General features: G+C 40.6%; 5 protein-coding genes across 8 annotated transcripts; 3 read left to right on the top strand and 2 right to left on the bottom strand.

The window, feature by feature from the left end:
• Positions 1–248: 248 nt before the first annotated feature.
• Positions 249–3,945, top strand: LOC129585205 (lipoyl synthase, mitochondrial-like). The gene is made up of 10 exons (XM_055477801.1): positions 249–463; positions 601–746; positions 809–902; positions 972–1,049; positions 1,449–1,605; positions 1,685–1,742; positions 2,292–2,420; positions 2,491–2,636; positions 2,843–2,913; positions 3,448–3,945. The coding sequence occupies exons 1-10, from the start codon at positions 395–397 to the stop codon at positions 3,628–3,630; spliced, it is 1,131 nt and encodes a 376-aa protein (XP_055333776.1). The 5' UTR covers positions 249–394; the 3' UTR covers positions 3,631–3,945.
• Positions 3,946–4,039: 94 nt separating this feature from the next.
• Positions 4,040–8,623, bottom strand: LOC129585223 (acidic leucine-rich nuclear phosphoprotein 32 family member B-like). 2 transcript variants are annotated; one of them, XM_055477829.1, is made up of 7 exons: positions 8,391–8,623; positions 7,191–7,346; positions 6,157–6,279; positions 5,412–5,706; positions 5,075–5,121; positions 4,822–4,990; positions 4,040–4,520 (listed from the first exon to the last, which is right to left on the bottom strand). In XM_055477829.1, exons 1-7 carry the CDS (start codon positions 8,436–8,438, stop codon positions 4,456–4,458), a joined length of 903 nt encoding a protein of 300 aa, XP_055333804.1. In that variant the 5' UTR covers positions 8,439–8,623; the 3' UTR covers positions 4,040–4,455. The 2 variants fall into 2 exon arrangements, with proteins under 2 accessions (XP_055333804.1, XP_055333805.1); XM_055477830.1 differs by lacking the exon at positions 8,391–8,623 and adding an exon at positions 8,149–8,228.
• Positions 8,624–9,632: 1,009 nt separating this feature from the next.
• Positions 9,633–15,109, bottom strand: LOC129585136 (pyruvate kinase PKM-like). 3 transcript variants are annotated; one of them, XM_055477712.1, is made up of 11 exons: positions 14,949–15,109; positions 13,911–14,022; positions 13,596–13,687; positions 12,928–13,237; positions 12,468–12,610; positions 12,061–12,188; positions 11,839–11,989; positions 11,574–11,726; positions 11,110–11,276; positions 10,303–10,421; positions 9,633–10,145 (listed from the first exon to the last, which is right to left on the bottom strand). In XM_055477712.1, the coding sequence occupies exons 2-11, from the start codon at positions 14,020–14,022 to the stop codon at positions 9,964–9,966; spliced, it is 1,557 nt and encodes a 518-aa protein (XP_055333687.1). In that variant the 5' UTR covers positions 14,949–15,109; the 3' UTR covers positions 9,633–9,963. The 3 variants fall into 3 exon arrangements, with proteins under 3 accessions (XP_055333687.1, XP_055333688.1, XP_055333686.1); XM_055477713.1 differs by having other exon boundaries at positions 13,911–14,032; positions 14,949–15,106; XM_055477711.1 differs by lacking the exon at positions 14,949–15,109 and adding an exon at positions 14,181–14,384 and having other exon boundaries at positions 13,911–14,032.
• A 473-nt stretch (positions 15,110–15,582) lies between these two features.
• LOC129585242 (guanosine-3',5'-bis(diphosphate) 3'-pyrophosphohydrolase MESH1-like) lies at positions 15,583–17,797 on the top strand. The gene is made up of 3 exons (XM_055477852.1): positions 15,583–16,035; positions 16,483–16,578; positions 17,272–17,797. Exons 1-3 carry the CDS (start codon positions 15,811–15,813, stop codon positions 17,566–17,568), a joined length of 618 nt encoding a protein of 205 aa, XP_055333827.1. The 5' UTR covers positions 15,583–15,810; the 3' UTR covers positions 17,569–17,797.
• A 707-nt stretch (positions 17,798–18,504) lies between these two features.
• LOC129585321 (uncharacterized) lies at positions 18,505–20,850 on the top strand. The gene is made up of 3 exons (XM_055477961.1): positions 18,505–19,256; positions 19,362–19,710; positions 19,817–20,850. The coding sequence occupies exons 1-3, from the start codon at positions 18,645–18,647 to the stop codon at positions 20,692–20,694; spliced, it is 1,839 nt and encodes a 612-aa protein (XP_055333936.1). The 5' UTR covers positions 18,505–18,644; the 3' UTR covers positions 20,695–20,850.
• The last annotated feature ends 179 nt before the right edge of the window (positions 20,851–21,029 follow it).

Here is a 21,029-nt window from a genome sequence, read left to right on the forward strand (position 1 = left end):
TTTAATAAGCTTAATAAGTTTCGTGTTTCATAAAACAAAGTTTTTGCTGTGAATTGTAATTCACTTTACGAGAAACAATATACAACGTGTATTCCAAAAAGCACACCACAGTGTGAAACGGATTCGACGATCACGATTCCATTCGAAACCGACTGGAGATTACACTCCTGGAATGGAACAGCTGATAGAGTGGTAATCGCCTCCTGAGGCGATCATGTGGATTGTGGATTTGTTCCTTCCGTAAAAATTTGCCTGTTGCAGTGTTTCAGACATCCAAAATCGGATGTCTTCCGCTTGATCCCATTTTGTCAGTAGTAGTCTTTTTTGGGTTTGAATTTGGATCACTTATTAAAGTTCCCAGCTGCATCAAATTGTATCTATTGATAAAAAGATCATGCTGAAGGGGATTTCAGCCTGCAGCCTATCGGCGCAGCGGAATTGCGCTTTGGAAAAATGCTGCTCCGTAAGTATTGGTGGTGCTCGTTTGGTGATTTCTGATTTCATCACTCTTTATATTAATATTTTAAATTTTAATCACCTTTAATTTTTCGTGTTTATATTTCTTATTGCGTACGAAAAAATGTTCACTGTTCTATACAGAAAGTCGCATCTCGTTGTGTCACGTCTCTCGCCGAGAAGAAGAAAGAAATCGCCAACGGACCCAGTCTGGGTGATTTTATCTCGGGCGAAGTGTCTTCGCAGCAGTACGCTGGCAAACTGAAACGGGATCCCTCCGAACCAGAACGGTGCTTCTCCGGTCTTGGCTGTATTCTCGTGAATTTTTTAATGCCTATTTTGTCTAACGCAGACTGAGGCTGCCGCCGTGGTTAAAGCGAGAAATTCCTGTGGGGAAGAATTTCAACCGATTAAAAGACTCACTCCGCGAACTGAATCTGCACACGGTGCGTAATCGTATTGGCCATCTTGTTGTTATGAGCAGTAATTAATGAATTTGAAAAAATTTTGTCCAGGTCTGCGAGGAAGCCCGATGTCCAAATATCGGGGAATGCTGGGGCGGAAAAGAGGGAACAGCGACGGCGACGATTATGGTATGTGCTGCGGATTTCTACGCAAAGCTGCTTCGTTCAATCCAGAGATGTAGCGCAGTGGAGTGGCAGTGCTTGCTCTACATGAGCACGTGTTACCGATAATGCCATACCAAACACTTGCGATTATTTAGATTCACGGTGACGAAGATTGATGGTTAATATTTTTTCCCCGATTTATATAGAATTTATTTTAATGCTTCTTGATTTGTGCTGTCCTTCTGTAAAGGTAAAGTCGAAATTCAGTCATCACAGCGTTACTGTATGTAAACTGAAGTGTCGATTGATAGTACGATATTGAAATTGAAATTCGTGTACAAGTATTGGATGTAATGTCAGCGTGATTTTCCTTTCGTAAGTAAGTATTTTCTTAAGTAAGTAATCGTATTGATATTTTTGCAGCTTTTGGGCGACACGTGTACGCGCGGATGCCGATTTTGTTCGGTGAAGACCGCCCGCAATCCCCCGCCTCCGGATCCCAATGAGCCCGTGAATACGGCTAAAGCCTTGTCTTCCTGGGGGCTGGATTATGTTGTACTGACAACGGTGGATCGTGACGGTAACTGCGGAAACCACGAAAACTATCACTATCAGGTTTCCGTTGTACCTACGATGTGTTTGTCTTCTATTTTGCCCAGATCTACCTGATGGTGGAGCCAGTCATTTGGCGCAGACTATTGCCGAGATCAAATCCAGGTAATATAGGTATAGTGCAAAAAATAATTGGACTGTGCAACTGCATTTCAATTAAGTTTCCGGGCGGAAAAAATACTGTGAAACATGTTTGCTGGTGGCGACAGAAAAGCAAAAAGTTCAGTTAAAATTAAAACTATAGAATTATTGTTTTCCTTGTTATCGTGATTTTCGCCACTGCTTACAGTTAGCCCAACGAACGCGGTTGCCCTGATACGCGCCAGTGCACTGCGATTTCTCGATGATGGCACTGTAGGTTTACGTGACCTGGTTTGCAAATCTGGCGTAGTAGGCGTAGTACGATTAATTTTAGAAGGGTGGGAAACAGCAAGACAGAATCACCCAACAGAATGCCTCAGTGGCCAGCTTTGCGTATAATGTTGCTTTATTTTAATGCAGGTGTATGTATAATGTAGTGAGGAATACTTTATATAATTTTTGTAGTATCTGGATCTTAAGCAGCCTGCAAGAGCTCTGGTATCCGTAATTATGGCACAAAAATCCTCGGGTTCCAACCTGGAATGGTTTTTTTAAGCAAAACTCTGTTTTCAGGAAACCAACGCTATTAGTAGAGTGCCTAACCGGCGACTTCCGGGGGGATCTGAAGGGTGTGGCCACGGTGGCGGTTTCCGGTCTGGAGGTGTATGCGCATAATGTGGAAACGGTGGAAGCATTGCAGAGGTACTCGTGCGGTGTGATTGTACTCGTATTATTGAGCAAGCGAGCAGTGCAAAATGTTTGCATGCTATAGGCACGTGCGGGATCCTAGAGCGGGATATCAGCAGTCGTTAGAGGTGTTGCGACATGCTAAACGCACCAAGCCGTCATTGATTACGAAAAGCTCGATTATGCTGGGACACGGCGAGACCGATGATCAAGTACAGCAAACCTTAAAAGGTAAAATTAGTCCAGTTTCACTGAAACTCGCCTTTATACGGTGCGAGTGTATTACTTTTATACTTTACGTTCATAACACTGTTCGATTAACTGCCTAGTTAACGGAGTATTTATTAAATTTCTTGCACGACAGTGTGACTGTGGTGTTGGTATCCATTGTCGCTGCGTTTTGTCCCGTTTTGTGTTGATTTTTTGGATTTGGGTAGATCTCCGGGATGCCAACGTGGACTGCGTCACATTAGGCCAATACATGCAACCCACCAAGCGACATCTGAAGGTTTGAAAAAATCTTGATGTTTCATCACTTTGGTTTTATTTATTTTTTACTCGGAATGGTGCGATTTTTAACGCAAATTTAGTTTTATCTCTGGACTTTGTTGCTCGTGCGACTCTTGCAGTAAAAGTGCCGCAGGCGCGCTTGTTGATTTGTTTTTACTAGTTTTAGATATGAAATCGTAGTGCAGTGCTGTAGGGTCTCGTTATAGAATTCCAAAAGTTGAAGCCACAGCAAATTTCCAGTGCAGTTAACGCTAATATACGTAGAGTACTAGTAGACAACTTGTTTTCCTTGAAAATTTCTGAATATTTTTCGAAAGAAAAAAGCTGTTTTTCTGTTTGAATAGTAAACGAAATATCGGTGTTCAAAGATGTGCATGGTTTAACAATGGTATGAAACTATGAGCTGCGTACGAATACAAACTGCGCTCCCATAGACTTCCGGATTACATCACAGTTACAGTATATTCGGCATTTCGTTGACTTTTTTTACCTTCTTCCTTAACAGAACTTAACCTGTTTTCTTCCTTCTTAGGTAGTGGAATACGTGACTCCCGAAAAGTTTGCCCATTGGGAGAAAGTTGGGAAAGAGATGGGATTCGCGTACGTGGCCAGCGGTCCGTTAGTGCGCTCCTCCTACAAAGCCGGGGAATTCTACATTGCAAATCTTCTGAAATCTCGCCAGCAAGACTCTGCTAGGGTGCACACAGAGATTTAGAAGGGTTTTGTTTATAAATATGCTCTTTACTCGCTCGGGAAAAGATACTGTGATTTATGCAAATTGTTATGAATATATGCTATATGTTAATGCAGTGTTTGGCAGTGAATGTGAAATCGCTTTTACTGTCTTTGAAAGAAGAACGAAAACTGAAAAAAAAACTGTTTCAGCTGAAGAACAGGCTGAAAAAGATACTTAATTCCGCGGTAAACGCTATTAGAGCTTTTATTTCGATGTTCTGGTCCAAGAAATTCAAAGTCGACTACGTGTGTTCGGTGTATTTCTACAATATGTCCCTTGTTTTGGTCTTTGAACTACATAGTAAAAAAAAAAACAAGTGTTTCGATATTTCTTCAATGAACTGAAAATTATGAAGTTCAATATGCCATTCCGATTTTCGCTGACAGCATTTTCAGAATAATTCTTGTTTTATCAGCGCCATCCTTTCAAGGCATTTATATTGTACATACAATCAGACCTTTTTAGGCAATGCAATACAAAGTAAAAGAACCATTATTTTAACAAAATCTTCACCACATATTTTCAGTTTTCTTGGAAGCCATGAACAAAATTAAAGATTTCAAAGGTCGTGATTGTAAAAGCCATTGCAATCGCCGCATACAGCACGCGCAACAACAAGACGCAATAAGAGAGTAACAATAAACAAACAAAGAAAATACCGATCAGATGCGATTTTTGGCAACAAAACCCTTTCCACTTCTCAACACACATTCCGCGTAGTCAGATATCTAACAACTGTGCAGATCCCCAGCTCGTCATTAACGCTAACGCAAGACTAATAGATTTCCATTTACAATGCACTTTTTACACTTCCTCCGCATTTTCCTCATCGTCAGAGTGGGGACGCTTCGTTCCACGGTGACCCTCATCTGCAATGAGAAAATTTTAGGCACGTTTACGGATTTGCAAAACCAAAAAAATCCACGTACGGGTACATTAAATTATTTAAAATTATCCGAAATACTTTCGATCTATTTTCTTTTTTTGTTTCCCTTTATTTGTTCTCATCATATTTACTTTTTAATCGAAATAAAACAATGTTTTGATTTTGTTACGCACAATAACTGAAATAATTTTTAACAATGCATACGATTACCCTTGATTCACGATGGAATTAGATTAAACCAGTATTTATTTTCATTTTCCAACGTTTGCAACTCCAGTTTTTACCATTTTGTTCTTCGTTTTCTATGCTGCTCTCCTCATTTTCTTCGTCATCATCGTCATCGTCGTCACCCTCATTCTCTTCATTTTCAATGTCGCCATCTTCATCGTCGTCGTCTTCTTCGTAGCTCTCATTAGGATGGCGTGGCGGTTGTACGAGGCCGTTGGCGTCCACCTGAAAAATTAAACAGAAGATTAATATCGTTTCAATGGAAATATTGATGTTATTAAAAAATTTTATTGATAGTTTAGTCCTCACTTCTGGTTCCTCCTCATCCTCGTCGCCTTGCTCATCTCCGTCCTCATCTGTTAACGAAAAACAACGGCTTCAATTAACAAAAATTATGATGCAGTTATAATTACAATGCCTAATTCTATTACATTCGCACGAACTCAAGGATGGCATTAACATGTAACAGCCACCAATCTACAATTACTCGCTTCTTGTCACATAAACCACACTCAAAAGATTCGCGTGTATATTCGTAGATGTATAGCCAGTGTATGTAAACCTTCGGCAAGGACCACAAATTTTTTATATAAAATACAACTGCAGCATTTTAGCTGTAGCAATAGTTTTCGCCGTGTGTGCTTACCGGAAGATTCTTCGTCTCCCTCATTTTCCTCATCATCATCATCGTCCTCATCCTGATTCTCCTGGTCATCATCGTCGAAGCTGTCGTGATCCGACCCCCCAATGGGATCTCCATTGGCGTCGTACTCTTCCTCTTCGTTCTCCTCTTCGGAGTCGAATACCTCTTTGCCGGAACGGTCAAACGAGTCGAGATCGGTGATCTGGGGAAGGGCTTGGAAGACTTTGTCACGGTAATTCTCAATGGCCACAATGTCACAGTTGAACATGTCAATGTGCCGCAGCTCCGCTAATTTCTTCTGCAATGACACCCGTTATACGCATTAAAAAGTATGCTCAAAAATACCATGATTCAATTTCAATCCACGATTATTTTCCAACTGCAGTACTAAATGTGGAAACAGCTGATTGATGACAGATCAGAGAGAGATAATATTCACTACTCTACGTCTTCGATTCCTATTGTTAACTTCTTCATTAATTTTACATACCGGCAACAGCCAACCAAGTACGTAGTTACAATAGCTGCAAGTTGCAACCGCTGGTACACATCTTGATCACGGTAGTTAAGACTTAAGACTAAGAGTTAAGACACTTTTAATGTTCTCGTGTGCGTTCGCACGGGGAGCAAATAAAAAAAATATTCTTCTGTACAATCTAGGCTTCAGGGGGTATAAACGGCGGTAACAAAGGTGCAGAAAACGAATTTCACCGCCTTAATGCACAAATACTTCCGTATCTCTTCTTACCAGAGGTTCCAGTGTTTCAATATCCTTTATCCGATTTCCACCCATATTCAGGCTCTCTAATTTGGGACAGGAATCCGAAATGTAGTTCAAACCGCCCGATAACCTATTATCGCTGATATCCAGCTGAAAAACCATCAAAACATGTCACATGGACTGCAAAAACATGTGCCATACAATCAGCTAGCCGATCGAAAGGACCAGCACACATATTAACTAAAATACATAAAAACGATGGAAAATTACCGCATAACAAAAAAACAGTTCCCAGAAGAGCATTGTTAATGCGTGGTACTCCAGATACGATACGTATTCGACCACTGTGTGCCAGTGTGTGGTCGAATACGTATCGTATCTGGAGCACGTTTTGTTAAAGGAGATCGGAAGAAATTGTTTATTAGAAAAGGAGAAAGTTGTTAATACAAGTATGTTTTTATTTCAATGTTTAAATTCGGAAATAATACGGGAATGCGATGTGCGTTTTGAGCACCTGAGTGAAAGGTACGTCTTGTCTTTCATTAATTGAGACCAATTTCTTATCTATAGATTTATAAATCGCTACGTCTTTATTCCAAGACAATTAAATCGCTACACGGTCGAACAGTGCAAATGACTGTGTACACAGTCATATTGCACTGTTCGACCGCCACTACTCTACCCTATGCGGCGGGCTATGCCGTACCACTTCCGTTCATTACACGTCACGGATACCGTTCCACATTATCAGATTCCGTATTTCGTGAGAGTGAAGTATCAAGCACAATTATGGTTTTGGCGTCAAAATTTTCAATATTTTCGTAAGTCTAATGGTAATGAATAAGTTACTGTTCCTAAAAATGTCCAGCCGCAATTATTAGCAGGTATTTTAATGCAATATAATTTTAACGAAAAATTTTCTGACAGCGGTTAGTTATCTGCATTTCGCTAAAAACAAATCGAATAAATACAAATTTTATTATTTTATTCAAGTAAACTCTGCACAGCCGATTTTTCAGGAAAACATTAATTTTGATATTGTGCATTTTTTAAATTTTTACCTTTCTCAGCTGGGGCAGCGCGGGGAAGCCCTTGAGGGTGGACAGTCCGACATTGATCATCCGCAGTGCCTCCAGATTAACGAACTGTCCCAGCTTCTCCGAGATACCATGTTCATGTGCTTCCAACCGTGAATTGTCCAATGTCAGCTCTTTGACCTGCAAATTTTATCGGTCAATTTTATTGATATTTGTTCCTAGATAATTCCATCTAGGAATAATTAGAACGGAGTAGGTATGTACAAAACTAGCATGCGCTAGTGCTACGTACACGGTACGCCACACACGAATGCCGTACTCAAAGCGGAAAGAAAAGCCACGAAAAATTCAAAAATGTTAGGCTGGAAGCCTGGAACTAATTTTTGTTTTACGCGCTCGACGCCGCTCGTACATCGATACTTATCAGAAAGTGTTTTTCTACCGCAAACATCGAGAATTCGGTTCCTCAGCTTTCGAGAATTTTTTGCATGTTAGGCTTTTTAGTTTTTACTATTATTATATTTTCATTACTTATTATAATTATTATACTTATTTTAGTTATTTTCTAGTGAAGATTTTAATATCCAAAAGCTGTTTTAATTGTAAATATTAAACGTTTATTTGCAATTAATTACGTGTTACGGACTAAATTATGTAGTATCTGAAATTTCGATATAATTAATTTTTCGTCCAGATGCTAAAACCACGCGTAGCAGAATGCGTAATTTTGAAGGCAATTAATTTTAAGTACGCGTACAAAACTATGCACTTCCATTGCAAAACGGCAGAAGCCAAAAGTAAAACTGTAAAAGCAATGGAAAAAAGCTCAATTTAGAATGCGAGTGCTTCTAAAATTGTAAACTGTTTTGAACTTCTGACCGATGTAATTTCGTATTTTGCCAACATTTTTGTTTATAAATTGTTAATTATGATATTTTTTATCTAATAAATACATTATAAATTTTTAGAAAGCCAACACAACCTGTCAGAGGAAGAATCAGGTATTTAGTCTGCAAACACATAATCTGCACATGATTTCTGAAGGCGAAAAACCATTAATTTACGGTGTGCTAATTTCGCACAAACCCTGCAGATACAGCATGCTGTCATGCGAGCCAGGACAGGTTCACGTGTGACATCTCTGAGCCATCGCTCTTTCATGTCCATAGACCACAGGCATGTCAATACTCGTACCTAACGGAAACATTACATAATCACGCGTACCTTTGTGGGATCGCGTCCCCGGCGCTCCAGCTCGATGCGTTTATCCATCGTGTACAGGATTCTTCCAGATTAACAGCCAAAAATGTCCGTGCAACAAAATTACAAACGCAAAAAACGCTGGCCAACTGGTAAAGTTACGTCAAAAAATGGCGTTAAGTAAACGGTTTTGTAAACCTCGGCAAGTTTCTGGTGCAGACCGGTGGCGGACGGTACGTGTGTTCGCGGTTCGGGCGTTGAGCTGCACTGCGGCGCTGTGGAAAAATGAGCCCGTTGAACGCGCATACTTAATGAGCAAGGGGGCGGGGTTTACCTATAACGCAAAGCGAAGCAGGCCGGGTGCATGAATTGGGACAGTGTTGGGCCTTCCATTACCACTCAATTTTCCATTTAAAACTGCACACTTCTGGAAATTGAAACGGAAACAGCGTGTTTTTTTTTCGAAATAGCGAATGCATTCAAAATTGCTTACTGTATTCCCAAAATAAATTGTAAAGGTTTCTTTACTGATAACTGAAGTAAATAAAAAGTTTCTTGACTGAAGGCTTGCTGTAATTGTGTGTAGTTGGTTTTTCTCTTTTCATCAGTTTTATACGAGTACGAGTAGACTTGGGCAATTGTGCTCACCTAGCTATTAAACGCTTCGATGCAAAGTAAAAATTATTGTACTGGTAAACTGAACAGCGGCTTAGTGTACAAAATTATCTGTACTAAAAAAATCTAAAAAATGTACAATGCTTCTTTACAATAAAAATATAGTATCCCAATACCAAAAATCAACATATCTGGGAAAGTTGAAAAGGTCGAAGATGGTACGTACTAGGTCCCTAGGTACTACGTAGTGTCACCGGCAAGTAGTGAGTAGTCCCGAATCGGGACTCCCGATTTACGCGGTGATAAAACCGGACGCACCTAATGCCATAATATTTTACGGTAAAGCATTCTGATGTTGTTATTGTTATATGTTGGTGAGGGGGGACTAGGTGTGCCCTGCGCCTAAAACGCCCAGTTCCACTTTGAAGACGCATTATAATGGTAAAGACCCTCGAGGATCCATTTCTTTATTTAGCCTCCACAAGACAAACCTCATAATATTTAAGCACCCATTTAATCGTTTTGCTTATCGATTTTAAGGAGAAAAGAAAATCTCCGCGTGCAGAACAATAAGAACCAATGACAATCCGGCAGATAAACCTTTACGTAAGAACTTACCGTACTTCTATCTGCTTCAAAACAAATTAAAAGTCACTATTAAATTTTTATCTATGAATTAAAAATTATTAACTGAGCATCAACTGTAACGGTGACAAACAGGTAACGCTAACAAATTGATAACCAACGGACAACGAACTGCAGCTCTCACGACAACCAAACAGGAAGTACAACGGTCACAACTGACTCACAAGCAAAACGGGAACTCAACAACTGCATATTAGAATATATTAAATACGAATACTATACCACTAACGGGCAGAAACACAACCAGAAAATCACACAAGCAGCGTGTCAAAAGTAATCCCATAACCGTTCTCCCAGAGTGAGAAATTCCACAGCAGAAGCTAAACATGTCGCCGTTTTAGTCGACCCTTTCCGGCGCCAAGAGGACCCGCATCGTGTTGGTGAATCCTGAGCCCTGGTGCCATCCGGTGACAATGACCACGGGATCACCGGCCTTGATGACGCCGCGCTTAAAGCCCACGCGCATACCGGCGTTAATGCGGGCATCCACATCCTGCGACCAGTCAGGGATGCGTTCGGCTGCAAAAAAAGACAAGATGTCCTCAAAAACTGCATAATTTACTTTCTCAAAAACCTTCTAATATTTTTTATTTATTTTTCTTTTCTCGAGAACTTTACATTATTTTTTAATTTATTTTTTTTCAAGATGATGATAGTGAGTAGAATTAGAGCTTACGTTTGTAATAAAGAGGGAAAATGCCCCGGTAGAGGTGGAGATAGCGTGCGACTCCTTCGAAGCGGCTAATGGCAATAATCGGGCATCGCGGTCGGTATGCGGCGATACAAGCAGCAGATCTGTAAACAACAGAATCGCCAATATTACAAGCAGGTTATCTGTCGAGAAAGTCACCCACAGAAAACTGCAAAGTTAAAAAAAAACAATGCCATACAGCGCACATACAGCACTTCGAAACAACCGGCGTAAGGGAAGTACTATTAATAAGGTTGTATAAACCATGATCAGCAACATTAATTTATGTAGGAAAAATACAGCTCTACGATATCACGCAATTTTGCAATGACGATAGCGGCTGCCCCAATTTAAAAATTTTAAACGAAGGAAATTCGTCGGCGATACAAGCGGCAGAGTGGTATAAAGCAATAAATCCGCCAGTATTACAAGCAGGCCTTTTGTCAACAGAATTATCATGAGAAAACAGCAACAAAGTTGAAAAAAACACTAATGTACTGATGATGTATTTAATAACGATCGCCAATCCAACATTTTAACCAAATTTTATATTGGTATTGGATCCTGCCATCACTCTACGATATCACACATTTGGCACTGCCGCATTTATGCAGTGACGATAGCGGCTATCCGAATTTAAAGTTTTCAAATGAAATCTTCAGATTCAAACTATGAAGGTAGGACTAGATACAGCTCAAACTGAACGCATCACAATTACATTCCAAATTTCATTAAACACTTTTTGCGAAATACCCGATTTCCAGTTCTTGCAACAGGGTTTACTGGACTTACGCTCCGGAAGTGGTGAGTGTAATGATAGCTGTCGCGCCGCAGCGCATGGATGCTTCAACAGCAGCCACGGCAGTTGTCACGGTTATAGATGCCGGCACCGCTAACGTGCGGCGAATCTCCTCAAAAAAGCGGGCATGGAAGATGGCCGATTCAGCTTCCAAGCTGATCTGAAGATATACACTACGTTAAGCGGAACAGGTGGACTGTATCTTACCACAACTGTACGTAACGTAGTCCAACGGCGATAGCGGGGAAATCGAGCGGTAATCCTTCACCATTACTTATAACGGTTAATAACGCTAACAGCTGAAGCCGTAGTCACTTACAGTACGATGCAAGTAATTTTTTTGTACGGCAGTATAAATTTACGCACATTGATGTCATAAAAATATCAGAACATGTCCATCTCTTTGAATTCAATAACAAATAAGCAAAATGCATTCATAAATTACAGGTATTCTTACTGAATGCATCATCTTGACAGCTTCAAGAGGATAGGCTCCCTTGGCGGTTTCACCCGACAGCATAACACAATCGGCTCCGTCCAACACAGCATTGGCTACATCGCTAACTTCGGCACGAGTCGGCCGGGGTTTGTCCACCATACTCTCCAACATCTACAATAATTTAGCATAAGATAGGACTTTCTTCATGAGTTCATGTGTCCTTAAAACTGTTCACTATACCCTGTTCAGCTATTTTCGGAATAAAACAATTGATAATTCAAACCTGAGTGGCGCAAATAATCGGCTTCCCGGCTTTGTTAGCTCGGCCAATCATCATTTTCTGAGCCAGAAAGACTTTTTCCGGTGGAATTTCGATACCCATGTCACCGCGCGCCACCATTAATCCATCACTTTCTTTTAAAATTTCATCCAAACTGCGCAAGAAATAACATTTGATATCCCATTTACAATTCCGCTGAAGCTGTTAAAATACTTATAAACGCACTTGACTAATCCTTGATGATTTTCGATCTTGGAGATAATTTTGATATGTTTGCCATCTTCGCCGAGAATTTTTCGGATCTCTCGAACACCTTCAGCATCACGGATAAACGATGCGAAAATCATATCCAACTAGAAAATCAAAGCGCTGTTAGTTAAAAACAGGCTAGTACTTACACCAGTATCAAAATTCCGAAAAGAACGAAAATATCCATATAAAAAAAAAATATATCCATATAAAAAAATTTATGTCTGCCGAAATACTGTACTCGAAAATCGAGTCTACACACAAATGTCTCGATTACAACAGAAACGATGCACAATATGCCCTCTTACAGTCTTACTGCACAAACACGGTGTATAAACCATTATAATGGTACGGACTACTAGTTCATAGTTGAGCCCACTTACTCCCTTCTCCACGGCAAATCGTATATCAAGCTTATCGCGCTCGGAAACAGCTGGCAAATCAACGGGTGTCCCAGGCAGATTGACCCCCTTGTGACTGCCTAATTTTCCGCCGTTTTCCGTGTGACAGTAAATGTTGTCGCCCTCTACGATAAAAAAACCGGCATAATTCCGGAATCTAGACAGTGTTGCGCCCATAGTGCTCTAATTTTTTCAGGCATATCATGAGATTAATACAGGTACTTCAAAATTTCAAAATAAAGAAATTTAAAGATCGCTAGGTCGGCAAAAGCGATATGTTAGCGAAGTTCTCTCGGTTCTTCAGTGAGGTTTTCTTCCACTTTACTACGATCCATTACGAGTAGCATCATAATTATCATCGCATCAGATACTTAGAAGAATAACCGCGCAAACTTACGTAAAAAGTATAGCACCATCTGAAATCTAAATAAGAAAAGCTTACCGATTTTCTCCACGGTCAGGCACAAGAGACCATCGTCAATGAAGATCTTGCTGCCGATTTTCAGAACTTTGACCAGATTTTTGTAGTCGACATAGATCAGCTCGCTGGTGCAGTTGGACTTTTGCGCATCATCCACCGTCAACACCACCTTCTGCCCGTTCTTCAACACCACGTCCTTATTGGCATCTCCAGCCAGAATTCCCGTACGGATTTCCGGACCTTTGGTATCCAACGCGATGGCCACCGAGGCATAATCAAGACTGCTGGTCTGGTGTGCTTCCCGCACTAGCTTGATTGATTCACCGTGGTACTAAAAATCATAAAACAGCTCAAAACAACGTTTCACAATGTTGAAACCATTCATTACAGCATTACAGCACTCATTACAAACTCCAGGCGATATGGGCAACTACAATGGAAAATAACTCAAAACTTAAATTTACTTCAACAAAACTTTTGGAAAACTGCATGAATAAACGAGTTGGTTAATTCATAATCGATAAGGTAATATCGATTTTTAAATTATTTTCCGATCTAGTTTTCATCAACTCAACCAACTGCAGAAACTGTACCAAAACAATTAAATGACAAACAACAATCAATGAGTCCAAATCGTACAAAATACAGCAAACCGGCGAAACAGCTAATAATTTCAACAGAAAAATTACCTCGTGGGTTCCGTGGGAGAAATTTAACCGAGCAATATTCATTCCGGCCGCAATCATCTCCCTCAAAATCTCCACACTGCGACATGCTGGTCCTGTAAACCATTTTACATAAATTAATTTCATTAAAACACAAGTTAAATCGGTTTGCTCCGATACAGTATTATGCAGCAACACAATATGAGAATAATTATGGACTCAGTAATTTGTTTCCTCTGGCTTATCGCTTATGTAACACGACAGCATGCGATAAGACGTAAATACCCTCATGCAGTGTGCTGTAAATCATAAATAAATGCAAAATGCAGATTTACATACCAAGGGTGCAGACGATGCCAGTCATGCGGTGTACCAAGGGCTTTTTGTCGATGTCCAGCAGGCAGAGATGTTCCAAATTGGATGTGATATCCGCTTCCCGTTGTCTGTCCATCTGTAAATGTCTATTAAAATAACGCATGCGCATTGTACATCATCCACACTTAATAATACTTAATAATTCCAAAACATAACGGAAAGAGAGAAAAGCAGAAAGTACTCGCATACATAATGTATGCGAGTACTTTCTGCTTTTCTCTCTTGATACATTACCTATGAGACAGTGTGTCTCCTTCAGCGTCTGAAGCTACGGGCGAGGAGGGGAAAGATGCGAAATGTACAACAAATGCTCGAGATAGACTGTTTTTCGCGCAAGTGTAGGAAAAACGGTCTAGGCACTTTTTCAGGGATCGGATAAGCATCGCATTAGCAATAAAAATCCTGCCGGAATGTGTTCAGGATTCGAGATAAAAAAATATATAAAACTCACAACTCGCAAGTCAAGGCTCAAAACTGCATAAGATACTGCTAGTCAGCTAGTGTTAACAGTTAAAAAACTGCAATGAAACTGAACAGTGTTTTCACTTACTTACAGCTAACTTACTTATCGCTAATATGTTAAGTTCTTAACTTAATAGCCAAAAAATAAATTGTAGTTCGCAATCACACTAACACAAAGGTAGCAAAGGAGTTCAAATGCTGAGAAGAAGTCTAATGAAAACCAACTGAAATATTGTTAAACAATCTGGATTCAAAATCCGAAGTCCTGAATTTCTGAAATTCGGCTGCACGTAGACCAATTTTTATTTACAAAATTGTTCAACAAACTAAGAACTCGTTTGCCGACACGAAAACAGAAAACTCGTCACAATTACGTATGGAATTCAGATTTTATCGTTATAACTTATAACTTTTACAGTTGTGAATTACGCGCCGCCTTGGTCTGCGATAAACTACAACTTGCTCGGTAAACAAAAACATCGCTAAAGCGCTGGCGAAAACTGCAACACGACAGCTAAAGAACTTTGACTGCAAACGTACCTTTGATTTCCAGAAATACAAAAAAAAATTACAGGAGTCCAGATGAAACTCGAACGCAGGGAAGAAGAAGACCTTAGGTTTTCAGATGATGAATTTCAAATGCCAGAACCATCACCTCCCTCACAGTTCTGGAATGCACGGGCAGACACTGCACGACTCCCAAAATAAATCCCCACTGTTTACTAGCAGTTTGAGCAACTTATTACGGCTGGGTAACGGGTCCGGTTTGAGATCAACTGAGACCCAGCCGATGAATCGCATAGCTTCATTGCGCTATGTACTGCTGTAACTGTTAACAACGTCGGTCGGTCGGATGTTTTACCGGGTTTGTGTTTGTCACCCAGCACTTTTAATCAGCTGTCTCGCGCTGTGCAGCATCACGAGCTATTCTCCAAGGGATGCTGATTTCGATTTACCTTGGTTAGATGGCTTATTGGCTAAATATTGATCATGAACGAAGTTTTTTTTTGTGGTTTAAGTACAAATAAATGTGATCGAAAAACGTTAGCTGCACTAAATGATAACGCAAGGCTGCACTGGCACAGTAAGTAATGAAGATACACTCCCACTTCCGGTTGGGGCTCTGGGAGGAATGAAGGTTCGCCTCGATACGCCATGGAATTAATTACTTAAAGATTTGTAACTTGTTTTTTGCAAATCACGACGATAAAGTTTTCCATGCGTATAATCCGGTTTGATTTTCTTCGAAACTGACACCATTATCACGCTACACTGAAGTTTACCGCTGCAGGAATGCCTGTTCTTAATACAACTGAAAGCTACGAATGTAATTAGGGCTGGCTATACGTCCTGCGTAAACCGTATCGAATCCAGCTTTCTTGTGGAGCGAGCCACGACGACGATGGATAATGGAGGCAGTCTGCCTCTGCTGAATCTGGATTTTTCGCAAAAATTCAGCCCGGAGTCGGATCTGGGACTGTTATTACGGACGACCAACTTTGCCGCCATCAAGCATAAGAACCAGCGGCGCAAGGATCCGGAGAAGACGCCGTATATCAATCATCCCGTTGGGGTGGCTCATATTCTGGCTGCGGAAGGTGGTGTGACGGATATCACGGTTCTTCAGGTGAGCTGTCGCGATTTGACGCATATCACGAAAAATTAGTGGACTGTTGGGCTTCTCGCGGTTACATATCTGATGACTGTCTTCATAATAATTTTGAAATAGTGCGGTTGGTTTCTCCTTTATCGTTTGTTAAACGCGTATAATCTTCGAGGTACGAGCCAAGCAGGCCCAACTTTTCAGAATTAATTTTTGACTATTAATACGAGTAGTTTGGCTCCGAGGAAATACGCTAAATTAAGTTTTGTCGACTTTTACGATTGAAAATTTTAGTCCATGCTGTAGTGATAAATAGATAAATATAAAATCTGTAGATTGTTTCGAATTTCGGTATCCCTTTGGGGCCTTTCCGCTATAATTTGCTACCCGAAAATTACTCGCCGAGGGCCTTGAAACTACGAAAGATCTTAATTTGCGAGTTAAATTTTGATATTTTGTGCGTTTGAACAGGCGGCTGTGCTGCACGATACAGTGGAGGATACTGACACCACGCTGGATGAAATCGAACAACATTTTGGTGCCCATGTCCGAAGCATTGTCGCCGAGGTGGGTTTTGAATTTCCAAATTATTTTGTAAATAGAGAATTATAAAAAGTGAAGTCAGATGTACAATTTTTACAGATTGGTGCCTGTTGGCTGTTATCACAGGCTGATTATTGTGTAGTTCATGACAGAACTGATGTTTCTGGGTGCAGCAGGGTATTTCACGTCATTTCCGGTCGAGTGACTGTCTTATATTGTAACATTTTAAGTGTTTGTTTTAAATCGCTTCTTAAGTTATAAAGCACGTTTCGTCTTTCGATAAGATTATGGTCCTGGACAGTATCACAGTGTTAATTACCCGCATTGTACGTATACTGTTATTAATTAATCGTATTTCGTTTGTATATTAAGAATTTCATCAGTAAATTACAAATAAAGCACATAGAAGCATTTTTCAACTTTGAAGGGATGTGTTTGCATTTAGTGTAGAAATATCGTTGGACATTGCTATTCAAGTCAAGCGCTTTATGCAGTTGTGGTTTGTTCTTGGGTTTTACCAGGTTTTGCGTTGCATATCGTATATTGTATACAATGCTACTCTGTTGTATGTTAGCCACTCTTGAACTATCGAAATTGCTGGTGTATCGGTATACGCAATCCATGTAGTGAATAATGTACTTTGTTGTGTTGTTCTCTGTTTGCAAATACTTCGTATACAGATTTAACATCTGTACTGAATTCATTTCGTATTATTAGGTAACCGACAATAAAGCGCTGGCTCCTGCTGACCGGAAGCGGCAGCAGATCGAGAAAGCACCACATGTGTCATTCCAGGCCAAGCTGGTGAAATTAGCCGACAAATTGTATAATCTCCGGGATCTGTACCGCACCCGACCGGAAGGATGGCCTGAAGAGCGCGCGCAGCAGTATTTCGTTTGGGCCGGAAGGGTCATCGAGGGTCTGCTGGGCACTAATCAGCCCATTGAAGACAAACTTCGTGTGCTTCTTGCCGAAAAAGGTGTTCTTCTGCCCACAGAACGACCTTCCGCCTGACCGGCTACTGTGTGACTTTCACCTAGATCTTTTAGTTGACATTTTCGGTGTGTCTTTCGTTTTTGTTGCATTTTGCTGATTGAGAATATATTCTGCTGAATATCTATAGTTCTATTTGCAGCGTGATCTGCGTAACTACAGTTCGCGGGTGCGTTCGTTTTGGCGAGAGGTGTGTTAATATGCAGTATATTTATGGCGTAAACTTAACAGTTATAAATTATTTATAATATTGTGGCGTGAAAGGATGCAGCAGAGGCAGTTACTACTTATTGTAATCGGAAGATTATTTTGTACCTAGGAAAAAAGATTCAGTGTATAGCACACACTGTGGTACAGTTATACACAGTACTTCTAGTGCAATCGGTATATTTTTATTAAATCAGCGTATGATTGTCATAATTATCGATAATTATAATTATTTCCAGGAGCTCAAAAGTCACTGGTACATACTCAAAAATTTTATTACAAAAACATACCAATTGAGAGTAAATAGGAACTAGATTACCAGATACCCAACCGGTAACCATAAGGCATTTAATACTTACTGCTATCAAGCGGAGACCGTTCTGGGAACTGTCCCTTTTATGTTAATTGGATGGGATTCTGCATTCAAAGGTTGCTATGTGGGTGTAAGAATAAGTACTGAATAAACTATACTTGCTATATCTTTGGAGCATAATTTAATTTTGCCCCACAGTACTTACTCCGTACTCATATGATCATATATATCTAAAAATAATGTAAGTAGTACACCATATTTTATCTCATGAGTAATCATAAATACAAAGTAGTAGTTAGACCTCCTTTTTAAAGTTGTACTCTGCATCAGCCATCGATCAGATCTAAATTAATCTGATCAGTTAGCAAATTAACGTACGCGTGCGTAAGAACTTTGTTATAACGGACAGTCGCAGGATACTTACCTTATCGGCTGAAGCCATTAGCTAACCATAATTATGTAAGGTTTGTAATTTCGGAATGCAAGAGCTCTTTTTGACGGTTTTTAAGTGACCGCTCGGCAGAGTATCTCTTGTCAAACAGTTTAAAAGCCAGAACGTTATAAGATTAATGGAATCATGCGAGCTTATGCGGTGTTAAGTGTAATATGGCTCGTTTGCTTCGTTCAAGGACATCCTCATCCCAGTTGTACATTGCGCTCCGATAACTGGTTATGGTGCACCGACAGCAATCTGGACTTCCCGAACACGTTCGACGTCAATCGGATCGATAATCGCGTTAAAAACTTGGTGTTATACTGTCCCAATGCCCACACAAAAATTTACTGTAATGTAATTCGAAAAAATTTTCAACCTTTCCCTCGTGGAGACTCTTTGAAACTACTGTGGATGAACGGATTTCGAGCCGACAATGAAAGACGGATCCCGCTCAATAAGGTCTTGAAACATGTCCGTGCTCATATCGAACATCTTTCAGTCCAGCATTCCATGATCGGTTACCTTGATGCCGAGTATTTTCTGGATTTTTCGTCATTGGAGATTTTGAACTTAAAACACAACGATATCTATGACATTGCTGTCGATACTTTCCAGTCCCTGCAGATGGACCAAGTGACCGTTATAAACCATGACCAAGAATCATGGCAAACACGGCTCAGTAATATCGAGCTTGATGGAAACGCTTTACAACAACTGGATTGGAGCATTTTCTATCCTGTGCAATCTAGTTTGGTAAGTGACGATAAAAGTTAGGCTGCTGGCAAACACTGTCATTTTATCAATAAAAAAAATACTTAAGGTTCTTGTCAAATCTGACTTGGTACAACGATGTTATAGCAATCAATTAACCTCAGTGAACAGAAGCCAAAACTCCAGCGTCTTCACATGAGCGGTGTTGACTTTATGGTGCGACTCAGAAGTGTCTACATAAGGGAAACTAATTTAACCACAATCCCATCGAAGATTCTGCGCTCTATCAACACAGGATTAAGTACTTATTTGTACTTTGATAACAACTACTTGATGTGCACTAAAGCCGACTGTTCCTGCTGTGAAATGGAGCCGTTCATGCGTTGGGCGGCCAATGTCACGCAGACAAATCCGCTCCTCATGGTATGTGTTACCTGTGGAGAGGAAACACACACCAGCTTTTCTTTGGGAAATATCTGGAGATTATACGAAACATGTAAGTCGGAGTTGATAGTAATACACGTACCTATTCGTAAGTTTAATTAGTACCGCTAAATTAGTTGGATGATATTCGACCACCGACATAAGTTTTTCACTGGTAGGTCCTAAGTGTTCCGAAGCAGAGGTCATTAATATAAACTGCCGCGCTAGCATTGTGAGCATCTCCGAGTCTAACCTGGATACGACGGATGCAACCGTTGCCGTCTTCACTAGCGACGGAACTCTGCGTTGCAGTATGGTTCTTCATGATTTCTATCACAATCTTCTAGAACTGACCAATACTACTGCGCCCAGTACCACGGGGGACGCCGCTGATGCTATTGAATTCAGTTGTCGCGACAATATAGCGACGGTTCGGGGACCGGATCCCAACATTCGTAATCCCAAAAAAATTATGGTACAAGCGGATATCAGCCCGCTCTGTCACTCTGTGTTTACAAGGTTTTTAGTGTTTGCCGAGGAAACACGGTTGCACGATTCTGACCAGACGACACCTGCACTGCCATCGACACAACCTGTCGTTTCGATTGATCAGTGGATTGACCGTTTCCTAGTTTGCTCACTTGGGGACAATCCGGATTTTGTAGCCACATGCAGGACTGGCAATGTGACATTTTCTCATTCGGATCTACAAGCTGTCAAATCGTCAGTTATACGGATCGACAGCGATATCACCACGCCCTGTCGAGCATTTGTCGTCAAAATCCACGAATATCTGTTGTCGACTGCCTACGCACAAGTGTCAACCGCGGATTCGTCGTTGGATGCTGTTTTAGCCGTCTGTCAGAAAGGACAAATCGTGATTTCCGACGGCAGTCCCAGACATTCGGCCAAGAAAAACTTGACCTTCTACTCTGCGCCGAATAAATTGTGCCAAAAACTTTATCGGGGTTTTTTGACATATCTTTACGGTTTTAGCCAGCCACGGAAAGAAACTCCGAACACCGCATTTCCGCATGACTTGTTACCAAATAGTTAACAGTCAATAGCAAACAAATGTATACGTAATTCATTCGCGACTTGGTTTATCATTAATTCCGTTGGATACCGTAGGTATGCGCGCTACACTCTATAATATCTATATGCAGTACGAAATATGCGTGTTGACTAATAATCTTAGATTTATTGCCGGGACTTGCACAAATTGGAGCGTTATGGCTTACATAACATACGAGTAACGCATGAACACATTCCGTGTAAACGCACCAATCTTACGGTTAGGGTAGGCCGGTATGGTAACCGAAATAATACTTACCAACATAACGGACTAAAGTATATTAGTACAATGCGCACCTAAAAGCCAAAGCCTTCGTA

The sequence above is a fragment of the Paramacrobiotus metropolitanus genome, unplaced genomic scaffold, assembly GCF_019649055.1.
Source record: "Paramacrobiotus metropolitanus isolate TYO unplaced genomic scaffold, Prichtersi_v1.0 Parri_scaffold0000016, whole genome shotgun sequence".
NCBI classification, from domain to species: domain Eukaryota; kingdom Metazoa; phylum Tardigrada; class Eutardigrada; order Parachela; family Macrobiotidae; genus Paramacrobiotus; species Paramacrobiotus metropolitanus.